Raw genomic sequence first — 15,669 nt, 5'->3', positions numbered from 1 at the left:
TGGCGGGGGGGGGGGGGGGTTAAAGTTACTTCGCGTGGAAAGTTCAACGTTTCTGAACAGGGAAAGGTGTAGAATAGGACTTCATATTATACATATATAGAAATAATACGTTAATTTTGAAACTTTTTTTGTTAATAACTTTTTATCGAGTTAGGTCCGACGGTTAAAACTTCTTCAAGGTCACTCAGGGTCATGACCTTGACAACATATGTCAAGGTCAAGGTCATTGGGGGAGGCTCCCCTAATCTACATTTTTACCGAAAATGTATACTTTATGAAGATACACGTGATTGATAACTATAACTCACACACATGTGCTTTAAAATCTTGAATCAAATATAGTTTTCTAGAGATCGAAATAAGAGCTTTTTATATTTCAAAAATGAATCACAAAAGATGAGTATTAATTTCAAAAGAATTCTTATGTGCTCCACAATCTTGAATTAAATATAGTGTTCTAGGTGAGAGATCAAAATAACAGTTTTTTATATTTCAAAGATGAAGGACAAAAGATCAGTATTAATTTTAATAGAATTCTTATACCAAACTGTCTATTTGAACGAAATACATTTTATTACTAAAAGGTAATGAAATAGAAATTAATATGTATATAAAAAACCTTGGCATACATAATGAGGTATTCAAGTACAGGTTCCAGTTAGACTTAGTCAAATCAGACATAAGTTCGGAACTGTTGGGTATTACTGAAGAAGAAGAGAAGTGAACTGTTGTTTTTTCTACCTTATTATTTTCTTAAATCTAATGACACGTATCATTTGTACGCCAAGTTAAATTCTATCTTTAAAAACCCAAGATGTATTATCCTTATGTTTACTTTGAACTGGCACTTTCGATAATATATGAGTCAATTTTCATGGTAATATCACAGTATATACAGTAGCGCAACTCTCTGTCGGCACCTTTGATGTTAGTGAAGCCTAAAATGGAGTGCGCATGCTCGAAATGGGTAAGTTGCCCAGTAACGCCGTCTACACTTCTATCTCACTTGCTCTAGTTCCTCTTTCTCTCTGTTTCTTTCTAGCTGCCTAGGTTATTTGTATGAACAGCAAATTAAATGTACAAAAACTAAAAGAAATAGATTTATAATTGTAATACGTTGCAAAATAAATAAAAATACAAAAATAAGAAGATATAAAATTATATAAATATTGTATAAATATTATACTGTAAAAATATTTTAATTAAAGATCGGCACATGATGCTTGTTTTCCTGCTAAATTGTTTGCATTTTTTGAAAATTATTAGAATTGTACCACACAGAATTAACACAGATTTTCTAGCTAAAACGTAAGTAATTCAACAGAAGAACACAAGCATCATTTTCCGTAGGTTTAAAATATTAATATGAACAATAAAATTTACTGTTATTTATATTATTACAGATTACGTAATAAGAAAACAGTACTATATCTTTTGACTATATAATTATTGTAATTATAAAAGTATCTAATAATAATTTTATGAAATAAAATCTGTAACAATATAAATAACAGTAAATTTTATTGTTTATATTAATATTTTAAACCTGCGGAAAATGATGCTTGTGTTTTTCTGTTAAATTATACTTACGTTTTAGCTAGAAAATCTGCGTTAATTCTGTGTGGTACAATTCTAATAATTTTCAAAAAATGCAAACAATTTAGCAGGAATACAAGCATCGTGTGCCGATCTTTAATTAAAATATTTTTACAGTATAATATTAATACAATATTTATATAATTTTATATTTTCTTATTTTTGTATTTTTTTTTATTTTGCAACGCATTACTTAATTATAAATCTATTTCTTTTAGTTTTTGTACATTTAATTTGCTGTTCATACAAATAACCTAGGCAGCTAGAAAGAAATAGAGAGAAAGAGGAACTAGAGCAAGTGAGATAGAAGTGTAGACGGCGTTACTGGGCAACTTACCCATTTCGCGCATGCGCACTCCATTTTAGGCTTCACAAAATCAGGAGAGTTGCGCTACTGTATATACTGTGGTAATATGTAGGGGAGAGTGGTGTTGGTTGTAACAAAAAAAATATTTTTGCAGCTAACTAATTTATTATAAATAAGAAAAAATTGAAATTTTTTATGAAAACAAATATATCCTTTGGCATTAATTTCAACTTAATAGATATTTAAAAAAGTAACAAATTATAAATGATATTTATCATTAATGGCATCGCCGCAACTTGTTACAATTGACACCGCGATGGTGTCAATTGTATCACCCCAGGGTGTTGATTGTAACACAAAAACATTGTGAATATATCCATATGAAAATCAACACTATGCTAATAAACAACATTGAAAAAATACAAAAAAATAAAATAAATACAGAAAAATAACTGTCAGATTTTAAACATTGAAAATAAAAGTATTTGTTGTTGTTAATGATGAATAATATTCAGTCGTTCAAACAATTAAAGCAAATGAAAAATCGATCGTTATCTGCACAGGTTGAATGTGCCCATTTCCTGCATTCTGTGCACTGAGCCAGTCTTCTTGACTTTCTTTATAAGACCCATTGCAGACCAAACAAATATATCTTCATTTTCTTCGATACTAACATTACTCATCTCAAATGACTTTCTTGAACATGTTCCTTTCACTGGTTTTTTAATTGATTTTTTTTGTTTCTTTATTAAATTAAATTTTTTTTTATCCTTCAAATCACTAATGCGTTTTTATCTTCTATTGCCTCTTTTTCAGGCGAATCCGTCAAAATTGAAGTCTTACCTCTCTGTCTGTTGTTCTTTTGTTTCCCTTTTGTTCGTGTAACTTTCGGTAATGGTTTTATATCACTTGGAGAACGGAAGATTTGTGTTATAACATTTGATGACTGTGAAGTACTTGATCGTAAAAGATCAGCAACTGTGGACGCATTTGAATTGTCATTGTCTTGACTTGTAAAATTTGTAGCATCTTCATTTTGTGTTTCCATAGGCACATCGGTTGGTAACGATGGAGCAAATTCGTCTTCTCTGAAAATACGATCATTGAAGGGCCATATACCAGTGCAAGCAAATCCAGACATAATATTTGCTGGCGTCGCAGCAAGTGGCATAGCTGTTTTAACTATGCTTGGTAAATCGTAAATCGTTATTCTTTTTCCAGGATTGTTGCGGATCCATTGATCGCACATTGAGTTATAATGCATTTTGAAGGGACCAAAAACGGTTCTGTCTAATGGTTGCAATTTGTGCGATGTATGTGGTGGAAAAGATAGCAGAGTGATGTAATTCTCTCGACAGAAGTTAATTAGCTGGATAGATAAATGCGAGGAATGATTATCTAACAATAACAGAACTTTATTGGTTTCACTCGGTCGTGTATGCTTTGCAAAATGCTTTATAAACATAATAAACTCATCCTCCTGCATCCATCCGGATTTATTAGCAGTTCCAATACAGCCTGAAGACCCATCTCTGATAAAATAATCTTTGAAGTTCTTACGCGGAAATATAAATAAGGGCGGAATTGAATTGCCGACTGCATTTACAGCAATACAGAGTGTAACTAATGTCCCGCGCTCTTGTGAAGTAACAACCTGTTTTGTCCCTTTCACAGAAATAACTTTAGTAGGCTTCTGGACAGTAGTAATGCCGGTTTCATCCACATTATAAATGTTCTATGCTTCAAATTTGAAACGATCCATAACATTAGCTAAGTTATCATAAAACTTGTTGACATTAGCTTTATTAAAATTCATAGCACGCGCTAGGCTTGTTGCTTCAGGCTTACGTAAGGATAATTGTGGATTTCTCTTCATAAAAGCTATATACCAATCTTTACTGGCATACCCAGTAGAAGCCCATTTTTCCGGAAAGTTCAGTTTGTTTTCTTTTGCAAAATTGTAGGCAAGTTTTCGCAAATCTGTAGTCGAAAGTCCATGATAGAAGGATGACGCTTCTGTACAATATTCAAGCATTTTTTCTTGCATGTCCGAAAAAATTTTATTATGTGGACGATAACTTATTGAAACAGTTTCTCCAGTCAACTTCTTTTTCATAAACCTGTTCAACGATACATGGCAAATGTTGAATTTCTTTGCAACACATCTAACAGACTGCTTTAACTCGATAACCATTTGTGAAGCTTCTTCAAAAACCGAAACATCAGTCTTTCCTTTGTTGGTTTTTCGAGGCCTTGGTTTCACCATTTTGAAAATGTGTCTTCTCTAAAACCGAAAACATAGATACAATATCAAATAGTTGTCAAAACTGTGATAATTGCATCTTCACAACTGATAATTCAAACTATAATACGATTATAACATGTTACACAAATTATTTTCTATATAATTTTTGTTTTTTCAGCAGAGAATTTGTTTTTAAAGCAATGAATTTATGTTTATAAAATAGAAAATTTGTGTAACCCTTTATACCATCGATGTGACAGATTTCAAAACCTAACAACAGTTAACTTTAATGATTAATATCTCACTTCGTGGGACTGAGCACAACATTTTACTGCCAGATTCTTTCGTTTCAAGCAAAAACGCTTCGAATGTGAGCATAATTTCATTGAAATTGATGATGAGGAACGTCTTCTAAATAATTACTCATGTTACAATCGACACTACTGTGATTGTTACTTTTGCAACCACCGCCGCTTATTTCGATTTTATACCCATTAAACTTACATGTAAACAATAAATTGAATTGATATATACTGTTGGATAATGGTCGATTAAAGTGGACTGTATTCACTGGATTTCACCTTTATTATGATTAATGTGACAAGACGCACGCTATCTTTTCGGAAGTCTATCGCCATCTTAACTTGTTCGTTTTTCTCCCCTCTTAGTTGCGCGAACGCCACCACGCAACTGCTTAGCGCACGAAACGCATCGAATGCAAATAATGGGCTTTCTTGAGCCTTTGAAAATACTTTATCTTTAGACTTGTTGAATAAAATAAAAAAATGAAATGAACAAATCTCAGCAATTGTGAAAGAAACTCAACATACCCCCCGACATTGAAAGGTACTTTCAATATAAACTATTTGTTTGATTGTATAACTAATGACGCTTATTATAGCGTAAATAATTTCAAACTTAATACTACGCACAAATATTTTGATATATGCGGTCCCTGACCGGAAAATAAACTTAATGAACAACTTAAATTCTAAATTTGAACTATAACTAAGTGCAATTCTGCATAAATGCGATTATTTTAATGTTTACATGGTGTTACTCCATCGGTAACGGACAAAGTTTCGCGATCGCGATACGCGTTGTTCCTGTTGAAATCTGTATGGTAGCCACCCTGGCTATGTTGTCCTTTCCTGGATGGATTGTTTTGATACGTCCAAGCCTCCATTTGAGTGAAGGAAGGTTGTCCTCCTTGATGAGCACCATAGCGCCCTCAGCGATGGGTTTGGTTGACTTCGTTTTGTTTACACGCTGTTGTAGCTCTGAGATGTACTCTTTGCTCCACCGTGTCCAAAAATGCTGCTGTAGACTTTGAATCAATTGCCACCTTGACAACCTGGATTCTGGCAATTCTGTTAGTGTGGGATCTGCTGGTAATGTGAGCGGACGACCAACCAGAAAGTGAGCAGGAGTGATGGGAAGAAGATCGTTAGGATCGGATGACATTGGAGTTAAAGGGCGAGAGTTTAATATAGCTTCGACTTGAACTAATAATGTATAAAGCTCTTCGTATGTTAAAATCGCGTTGCCTGCCACTCGTTTTAAATGATGTTTTGTAGACTTCACCCCGGCCTCCCAGAGACCACCAAAATGTGGTGAGTGCGCGGGTATAAAATGCCAACTAATGCCAATTTCATTCATTGTGTTTTCGATAGATTCCGCGTTATCTCTTAATAATTGCTCTAACTCTTTTAATTCTCTATTTGCTCCGACAAAGTTCGTTCCGTTATCGGAGTACATGTGTGCAGGTTTACCACGTCGAGCTGAAAAACGTCTAAGTGCTGCGATGAATGCTTCTGAGGTTAAATCAGATACTAATTCGAGATGAAGTGCCTTCGTGGCGAAACAAATAAATAAACACACGAAAGCCTTACTTGTTTTACTGCCTCTTCCCTTTCTATCTTTTACTATGAAAGGACCTGCATAGTCCACACCCGTGTTATGAAAGGGCATGGTTTGAGATACGCGTGCTTTCGGTAACTCTCCCATTGGAATTGTTGACTGCCTGGGATTGCTCCGAAAACATCTGATGCAATCGTGCACTGTTTTTCGAGCTAAATTTCTGCCCCCGATCGGCCAGAACTGTTGACGAATTAAACTTAAGAGTGATTGTGGTCCTGCATGCAATAAAGTCAAATGTTCGCCTTTGAATAGAAGTTTTGTAAATTGATGATCTGCTGACAAAACAATGGGATGTTTTTTATCTGAGTGAAACTCTGAGTTTTTTAATCTCCCGCCTACACGTATGAGATTGTCTTGGTCAATAAACGTATTGAGTGCTGCTAATTTTCCATGTATAATGGAATCACTTTGCAGAAGTATTCGCCTCTCTGTTGGAAAGGATTCCTCCTGCGCTAGCTTTGCAAGATTGTGTAATGAGTCTTTTAGCTCAGTTGCTGTTAGACATGCTGACTCAGATCTACTTCGATTTTTGCAATTACTTATAAAACGCCTGCAATATGCGACTATTCGAACTAAACGCCTTAGGCTATTACTAATTCCAAATATGAATGATTTAGTTGGTTGAATGTGTCTAACTGCACAAACTGTACGTCTTACTTCTATTGTTGGAACTTCTGATTTGGGTGTAATAGGCCATTTATCTTCTGAATTTGATAAGAATGACGGACCATGCCATCAAAGCTCCGATTGCCATAATTGATTGGGAAATACGCCTCGCGAAAGTAAATCGGCTGGGTTTTCTGCTGTTGGCACATGTCTCCAGTTGCGAGTATCAGTTAACTCTTGTATTTCTGCGACACGGTTTGATACAAATACTTGTAACTTGCTTGGTTGCGTTTGTATCCAATTGAGTACTATGGTGGAATCACTCCAGTATGTAATCTTGTCAAACGATATGTTTAATGAACTTAGTATCTTTTTCATTAACCGTGCGAGTGTAAGCGCCGCACAAAGCTCCAGTCGAGGTATTGTTTGTTGTTTGAGTGGTGCGACTCTTGTCTTAGAGCACAACAATCTTACTTCACTTGTATTTTGATGATCTATTGAACGAATATATGTGCATGCTCCATATGCTCCTTGTGCTGCATCTGCAAAACCATGTAATTCGATTCTTGTGTAATTCTTGCAAATCACATGCCTAGGTATCTTGATTTGATTCAGAGCGTTTATTTGATTGCGAAACGATATCCAAGTTGAATGCAAATCTGATGGAATTGCTTCATCCCATGACAATTTGTGCATCCACAATTTCTGTATTAGAATTTTCACCAATACTAAACATGGACTCAAGTATCCTAACGGATCGAATATACGAGTTGTGTCGGACAGTATTTGTCTTTTGGATACCTTTAGCGAAGGTAATTCCTTTATGTTGTAAACTAGCACATCTTGATGAGCTTGCCATACTAAACCAAGGATCTTTGTTTGTAGACATTTAAAGTCCATTCCGATTGAATTTTGTTTCTCTGTTTGTATATCTTCTATGACTGTAGCCTCATTTGAAATCCATTTCCGAAGCTTAAATCCTGCTGATTCTAGCACGTGCGAAACCTTTTGTACTATATCTCTTGTTTTCTCTCTCGAATCTGCTCCGGTCAAAAGATCGTCTACGTAAAAATCTTGTCGAATGATTTTTGCTATTTCGGGCCATTCTTGTTCGGTCTCCTTTGCTAATTCTATTATGCACTTCGTTGCGAGATAGGGTGCTGATGCAGTGCCGTATGTGATTGTATTTAACTCGAACACTTCTATTGGATCTTCGGGATTTTTGCGCCATAATATCCTTTGTAACGAGCGCTGTTCTGGAGCGATGCGTACTTGTCTGTACATTTTTTCGATATCTGCTGCTACTACATATGCATGGCTTCTAAATCTGATAAGTATTGAAAATAAATCATCTTGTAATGTCGGTCCGACCATTTGAATGTGATTCAATGAAATACCATTATCTGTGGTTGCTGATGCATCAAAGACTACACGAATTTTTGTGGTTAAGCTCTCACTTCTGATGACCGCATGATGTGGCATGTAATAGGCGGTTGTTGCTTGTGAAGTATTGTCTATCTTGCTCATGTGATGTAATGTTTCATATTCTTCAAGAAATGCTGTATATTGCTCTTTAAGTGTTGGATTCCTTTGCAATTTGTTTTCTAGACTATTCAAACGTCGTAATGCTCCTTTGTATGATTCATCTAAAATGCTTGGATCTTCCTTAAATGGAATGCTAACAATAAATCTACCATTTACATCACGCTTGCTTGTTTGTGAGAAGTGAAGTTCACACTCCTTTTCTTCTTGAGAAAGTATTTTCTGATTTGAATATTCTTCCAGTTCCCAGAACTTGGCCACTTGTTCTTCAATGTTCATGGATTTGCTCAAATGACAACGTATTGACGTTGCGCTACTACTTGCCAATGGACCTGCAACTATCCATCCTAATCTTGTCTTTTGCATTGTTAATTGTGTTTTGCCGAGCTTGAATTGGCCTATACAGAGGAGATTCCAAAACCAATCCGCCCCTATAAGCATGTCTACCTTTGCAGGTATATGAAACTTAGGATCAGCTAAAGCAATGTTTGAAGGAATCTGGAGATTCTGTACATTTACCTGGCTACTAGGTAAATTGCCTGTGATTTCTGGTATAACAAGACATGACAACTGAAATTGATAACTATTGATGCATGATGTGATTTTGACTCTACATTTGTGTTTTACTTGACACGATGCGCCGTTGATGGCTTCAAGATTGACGATTACCTTTGTTTTTTCGAGTTGCAATTCCTCACTTAGTTGGTTGTAATTAAGCTAGATTGCGATCCTGGATCGAGTATCGCACGAACCTTGTGTTTCTTGCCTTGACTATCTTCCACTAATATTGTTGCTGTTGACAGAATGACATGGTAGTCACTTGCCCTATTGTGTGAACACAAGACTGATGAAGAACTATTGGTTTCTTCAGTGTTCCCTGTTGACTCAGACGAGACTTTTTCGAAATGCAATAATGTATTGTGCTTGCCGGAGCACTTTCGACACGTGCCGCCCTTGCAAACCTTGATAAAATGACCTGGTTTCATGCAATTAAGACATAATTTAGCTGTTTTTAAAACTTCTGCTCTCTTTTGCGGAGTAAGTTGCAAGAACTTGGAACAACTTGATAGGTGATATGCTTCTTTGCATACTACGCATTCTTGCTTTTGAATAAGAAACGATTTTGACTTTATGTGATCTGAGTGTTTTGACTTGTGTATGCCCCCTTTGTTTAATTCTAATGTATCCAACAGATTCGCTCTTGAACTAAGAAAAGCTTTGAATTCTTCTAATGTAGGAAGCTCTTTATCCACTCGCTCTTTCTCCCATTCTCTTGCTGTTATACTATCAAGCTTGCTCGAAGTTAAATATATTAGCAATGTATCCCAATGCTCGGTTGACTGCCCTAATGCATTTAATGCTCGCAAATGTTTGTTTAATGTGTCTATCATATTGCGTAATTGAATTGCTGACTCTTCTTTTATTGAATTTATACTAAAAATAGCCTTTATGTGATTGTACGTTAATAGACTTTTGTTATCGAAACGATTGCAAATAGTTTCCCAAGCAATAGCATAATTGGCAGCCGAAAAATCGAGAGATTTGATGATTTGAGACGCTGCACCTTCTAACGAGGCCTTCAAATAATGGAATTTTTGTATAGGATCTATTGTTTCGTTTGTGTGTATAAGTGATTCGAACGTATCTCTGAACCCGAGCCATTCATCTACATTACCTTTAAATTTTGGCAATTCAATTGTAGGCAATTTGATGCCCGTTGGTTTGAAAATAATATTTTGATTAGCTTGTCGCGATAGATTAGGAATAAAGGCAGTATCATCAGTTACCCGTGCGTGTGATCCTCGTGTTGACTCATTCATCGCTGCACCTAGAAGCTGTTGTGTCATCTTACCACGAGCAAGTAACTCTTCTGCATGTGCCACAACGTTAAAATAATCCTCCTCGAACCTTTCTCTGTATTGACTCGTGTCTGTTTCGTCGTTTGTAAGTTCATCGATATTGGCCTGCACTTCATCGTACTTTTCGTACACCTCTCGAATAACGGTAAGACGTTCTTGAATTTCTAACCTACGTGTATCTTCTAATGCCTGTGTGGGGTCTGGAAAACTATGCATAACTTTAGCGATATATGTTTTGAATGTAGTGACTCTACTTTTGTATTGACCTCGACGTTTAACGAGTGCTTCCATTGTGTCGTTGCAATCTAAAGCTAAATGTATTACGAACTCTTTGTATTGTTTCTACGACTATTTGTATTGTTTCTATAACTATAATTTGAGGTTAGGATAGGATTGGGACGTCTGTGTTGTCGCTCGCTGCCCTTGACTGTGCTACTGTGATTGCCGCGCCGCTGCCAAGCCTGATTGATCGCTGCGCTCGATGCTAGATCGCCGTGTTCCTTGGCGTGATTGCTGCTCTTGCTCTATTCTATGGCCTTGATTGAATGTTCAACGGCCGCAATGCAATTTCCGAAAATGCGTCTTGTGTTTAATACGAGCCTTGCGTTATGTTTGCAATCTCGTGTTTTACAATGAAGATAGCTTGCCTTGATGTGCACTATGCACGATGTCTCGATCTCGATCGTTACGGTAATCAAAGAATGCCTCGTGTCTCGTTACCGTTTATCTCGTCGATTGTGTAGCTCTTCTCGAATCCACAGCCTATTCCTCTGTGGATCCGGCTCGAAGGACCAAATTATGTTGGATAATGGTCGATTAAAGTGGACTGTATTCACTGGATTTCACCTTTATTATGATTAATGTGACAAGACGCACGCTATCTTTTCGGAAGTCTATCGCCATCTTAACTTGTTCGTTTTTCTCCCCTCTTAGTTGCGCGAACGCCACCACGCAACTGCTTAGCGCACGAAACGCATCGAATGCAAATAATGGGCTTTCTTGAGCCTTTGAAAATACTTTATCTTTAGACTTGTTGAATAAAATAAAAAAATGAAATGAACAAATCTCAGCAATTGTGAAAGAAACTCAACATATACCTTACTACAAACCTTGATATTCATATATTCATATCACACAGTATCGTCGTATTACAAATTGTTGTGGAACGAGTTGCACTAAAATAATGGCGGGTAACAAAGTTTACAATCTAACCTTGATTTAACAAAAATAGGTGCTGCTACGTTTGCACTTGCGAATGGCCACTCAATTTTTCATCAATGACTTATGTCTGTTAACGGTATGCAAGCGTGCATGCAGTTCAGCCTTTTGTCAATAGATACAGCTATTGCGGTCAATGTTACAATTGACCCTCTGTTTCAACCGACACCACTCTCCCCTATGTATAAAAGTAACGTCAGAACTCTCTCTCCCTTCTCTTCTTCAGTAACATCCAACAGTTCCCAACTTTACGTCTGATTTGACTAATGCTAACTCGAACATGACTTGAATAGCTCATTACGTATGCCAAGGTTAATTTTTTATAAAAACTTACGTGATGTTATCCTTATGTTTAGTAGAATTACATCAACCACAATTACTTAATCGGAATTGACTGATCATGAAGATACACGTGATAGAAAACTCGTTAACACACACGTATGAGTACCTTCAATAATACATGTGTCATTTTTCATGGTATTTCATTATCTTTCAATAATAAAATGTATTACGTTAAAATAGACAATTTGGCATAAGAATTCTTTTAAAATTAATACTGATCTTTTGTGATTTATTTTTTAAATATAAAAAACTGTTATAGTTTGATCTCTCACTTAGTTCAAGATTTTAGAGTGTAAGTTAACCAGTTTTCAATCACGTATATTTTCATAAGTATACGTTTACAAATTATTATTCTAATTAATAATTAATATCGTGAGAAAGGATTGTTCTGATTATACCAAAAAAATTTATTACGTTTATTAGCATATTTGATTATACGTATGTAATATTTTTACATTGGAATAAATACACTAATAAACGTAATAAGTGTTTTGGTATAATGTTATTACGAAATTGATTAACAGAACAATCGTTCCTCACAATATTAATTATGAATTAGAATAATATTTTGAAAATGTATACTTTATAAAGATACACCTGATTAAAAACACGTGATAAGTAACTCACACACATGTGCTTCAAAATTTTGAATCAAATTTCTAGGTGAGAGATCGAAATAACAGCTTCTTGTATTTCAAAAATGAATCACAAAAGATGAGTATTAATTTCAAAAGAATTCTTATGTGCTCCACAATCTTGAATCAAATATAGTGTTCTAGGTGAGAGATCCAAATAACAGTTTTTTATATTTCAAAACTGAATCACAAAAGATCAGTATTAATTTTAATAGAATTCTTATACCAAATTGTCTATTTTAACGTAATACATTTTATTACTGAAAGGTAATGAAATGGAAATTAATATGTAGATATATAAAAAACCTTGGCATACATAATGAGATATTCGAGTACATGTTCCAGTTAGACTTAGTCAAATCAGAAAGTTCGGAACTGTTGGGTATTACTGAAGAAGAAGAGAAGGGAACTATTGTTCTTTTTACCTTATTATTTTCTTAAATCTAATGACACGTATCATTTGTACGCCAAGTTAAATTCTATCTTTAAAAACCCAAGAGATACTATCCTTATATTTACTTTGAACTGGTACCTTCAATAATATCTGAGTCAATTTTCATGGTAATATGTATGTATAAAAGTAATGTCACAATTCTCTCTCCCTTCTCTTCTGCAGTAATATCCAACAGTTCCCAACTTTACGTCTGAATTGACTAATACTGGCTCGAACATGTACTTGAATACCACATTATGTATGCCAAGGTTTTTTTTTATAAAAACCTACGTGATGTTATCCTCTCTTATGTTTAGTAGAATTACACCAACCTCAATTGCTTAATCGGAATTGACTAATCATATTTGCTGTTTAGTAGAATTTAAAAATGTACGTGGTGTAATCCTTATCCTGTTTAGTAGACCAAGATATAACCTAGAGTCTACAATCGTATATGAACTTACCTTTTTTTTTTTACTAAAAAAAAAGTAAAACATGCGCTAAGGGTGCGTGGTTTTGATAAAAAAAAAAAACTGTTTGGGCCAGTTTCACCAACGCCAATTACTTAATCGGCTGTAGAACCGACTAATCATATTTGCTGTTTAGTAGACCAAGATGTAACCTAAACCAAGATGTAACTTAGATCTAATGACATGTATCATTTGTATAAAAGATCTTTGAAAAACCATGTGGTACTATTTTTATTAAATTCTACTAAATTAAATAGTAAAACCTATGTACAATAGTTCTTATTCTTATTGAAAGATCTTTCTATTTCAATCCAAATGGTTTAATTCTTCTTAAAAAAAAATAAATAGTAAAACCCATGTAGTACTATCTTTGTCCTCATATAATGATATATATCATTTGTATAAAAGATCTGATATCATTAGTCGGCGGTAAGTTATTCTGTAAAACCCATGTAGTACTATCTTTGTCCTCATATAATGACATATATCATTTGTATAAAAGATCTGATATCAATAGTCGGCGCCAAGTTATTCTATGAAACCCATGTAGTACTATCTTTATTCTCATATAATGACATGTATCATTTGTATAAAAGATTTGATATTAATAGTCGGCGCCAAGTTAAATTCTAATTAATATCTTTAAAAACCCATGTGGTACTATTCTTATTAAATTCTAATTAATTAAATAGTAAAACCCATGTAGTATTATCTTTATCTTCCTTCATATACAATGAAACCTAAGTACCATGTATGTCTTCTTATTCTTATTGAAAGTTCTTCCTGTTTCAATCCAAATGGTTTGAATCTTCTTTACAAAAATAAATATTGAAAGATCTTCCTATTCCAACCCAAGTAGATTAATTCTTCTTTAAAAAAATTATATCATAATTAATTCAAACACATTTATTGCTTCAATAATTAATAAATTACCATGAAAAGTAACTGATATATTATTAAAGGTGCCAGTTAAAAGTGAACATATAAAAAGAGTGTATATTATTCAAATTTAATAATCAAAATGAACATACATAGATACATATATATAATAAGTAAAGCATTACAATTTGCAGATTACAATTTTCTAGAAAATAACTGAAGGAATAAATGTGTTTGAATTAATTATGATATAATTTTTTTAAAGAAGAATTAATCTACTTGGATTGAAATAGGAAGAACTTTCAATAAGAATAAGAAGACATATATGGTATAGGTTCCATTGTATATGAAGGAAGATAAAGATAATACTACATGGATTTTACTATTTAATTAATTAGAATTTAATAAGAATAGTACCACATGGGTTTTTAAAGATATTAATTAGAATTTAACTTGGCGCCGACTATTAATATCATATCTTTTATACAAATGATACAAGTCATTATATGAGAATAAAGATAGTACTACATGGGTTTCATAGAATAACTTGGCGCCGACTATTGATATCAGATCTTTTATACAAATGATATATGTCATTATATGAGAATAAAAATAGTACTACATGGGTTTCATAGAATAACTTGGCGCCGACTATTGATATCAGATCTTTTATACAAATGATATATGTCATTATATGAGGACAAAGATAGTACTACATGGGTTTTATAGAATAACTTAGGGCCGACTAATGATATCAGATCTTTTATACAAATGATATATATCATTATATAAGGACAAAAGATAGTACTACATGGGTTTTACTATTTATTTTTTTTAAGAAGAATTAAACCATTTGGATTGAAATAGAAAGATCTTTCAATAAGAATAAGAACTACATAGGTTTTACTATTTAATTTAGTAGAATTTAATAAAAATAGTACCACATGGGTTTTCAAAGATCTTTTATACGAATGGTACATGTCATTAGATCTAAGTTACATCTTGGTCTAGGTTACATCTTGGTCTACTAAACAGCAAATATGATTAGTCGGTTCTACAGCCGATTAAGTAATTGGCGTTGGTGAAACTGGCCCAAACAGTTTTTTTTATCAAAACCACGCACCCTTAGCGCATGTTTTACCTTTTTTGTAGTAAAAAAAAAAGGTAAGTTCATATACGATTGTAGACTCTAGGTTATATCTTGGTCTACTAAACAGGATAAGGATTACACCACGTAGATTTTTAAATTCTACTAAACAGCAAATATGATTAGTCAATTCCGATTAAGCAATTGAGGTCGGTGTAATTCTATTAAACATAAGAGAGGATAACATCACGTAGGTTTTTTATAAAAAAAAACCTTGGCATACATAATGTGGTATTCAAGTACATGTTCGAGCCAGTATTAGTCAATTCAGACGTAAATTTGGGAACTGTTGGGTATTATTTAATATGACGTGAGAGTTATAGCGGAAAGAGGAGGCAATTCGAAAATCGGCAATTCGAAAGTTACATACACTTTATGTATGTCCACTGTGTACTGGCGTCTTTAAATAATAATCAGTTACTTTTCGTGGTAATATACAATTTAACTCGTGATTGTACTGCGATAGTTTT

General features: G+C 34.0%; 2 protein-coding genes across 2 annotated transcripts; both read right to left on the bottom strand.

Annotated features, from left to right (window-relative positions):
- Window positions 1-5,204: 5,204 nt before the first annotated feature.
- On the bottom strand, window positions 5,205-6,765 carry LOC108773817 (uncharacterized). Its single transcript, XM_018539757.1, has 2 exons — window positions 6,726-6,765; window positions 5,205-6,562 (listed from the first exon to the last, which is right to left on the bottom strand). Exons 1-2 carry the CDS (start codon window positions 6,763-6,765, stop codon window positions 5,205-5,207), a joined length of 1,398 nt encoding a protein of 465 aa, XP_018395259.1.
- A 38-nt stretch (window positions 6,766-6,803) lies between these two features.
- LOC108773808 (uncharacterized) lies at window positions 6,804-10,366 on the bottom strand. Its single transcript, XM_018539745.1, has 2 exons — window positions 8,969-10,366; window positions 6,804-8,786 (listed from the first exon to the last, which is right to left on the bottom strand). The coding sequence occupies exons 1-2, from the start codon at window positions 10,364-10,366 to the stop codon at window positions 6,804-6,806; spliced, it is 3,381 nt and encodes a 1,126-aa protein (XP_018395247.1).
- Between the last annotated feature and the right edge of the window lie 5,303 nt (window positions 10,367-15,669).

Source organism: Cyphomyrmex costatus, unplaced genomic scaffold, assembly GCF_001594065.2.
Source record: "Cyphomyrmex costatus isolate MS0001 unplaced genomic scaffold, Ccosl1.0 scaffold1038, whole genome shotgun sequence".
Taxonomy (NCBI): Eukaryota; Metazoa; Arthropoda; class Insecta; order Hymenoptera; family Formicidae; genus Cyphomyrmex; species Cyphomyrmex costatus.
This window is presented reverse-complemented; position numbering and strand designations above follow the sequence as displayed.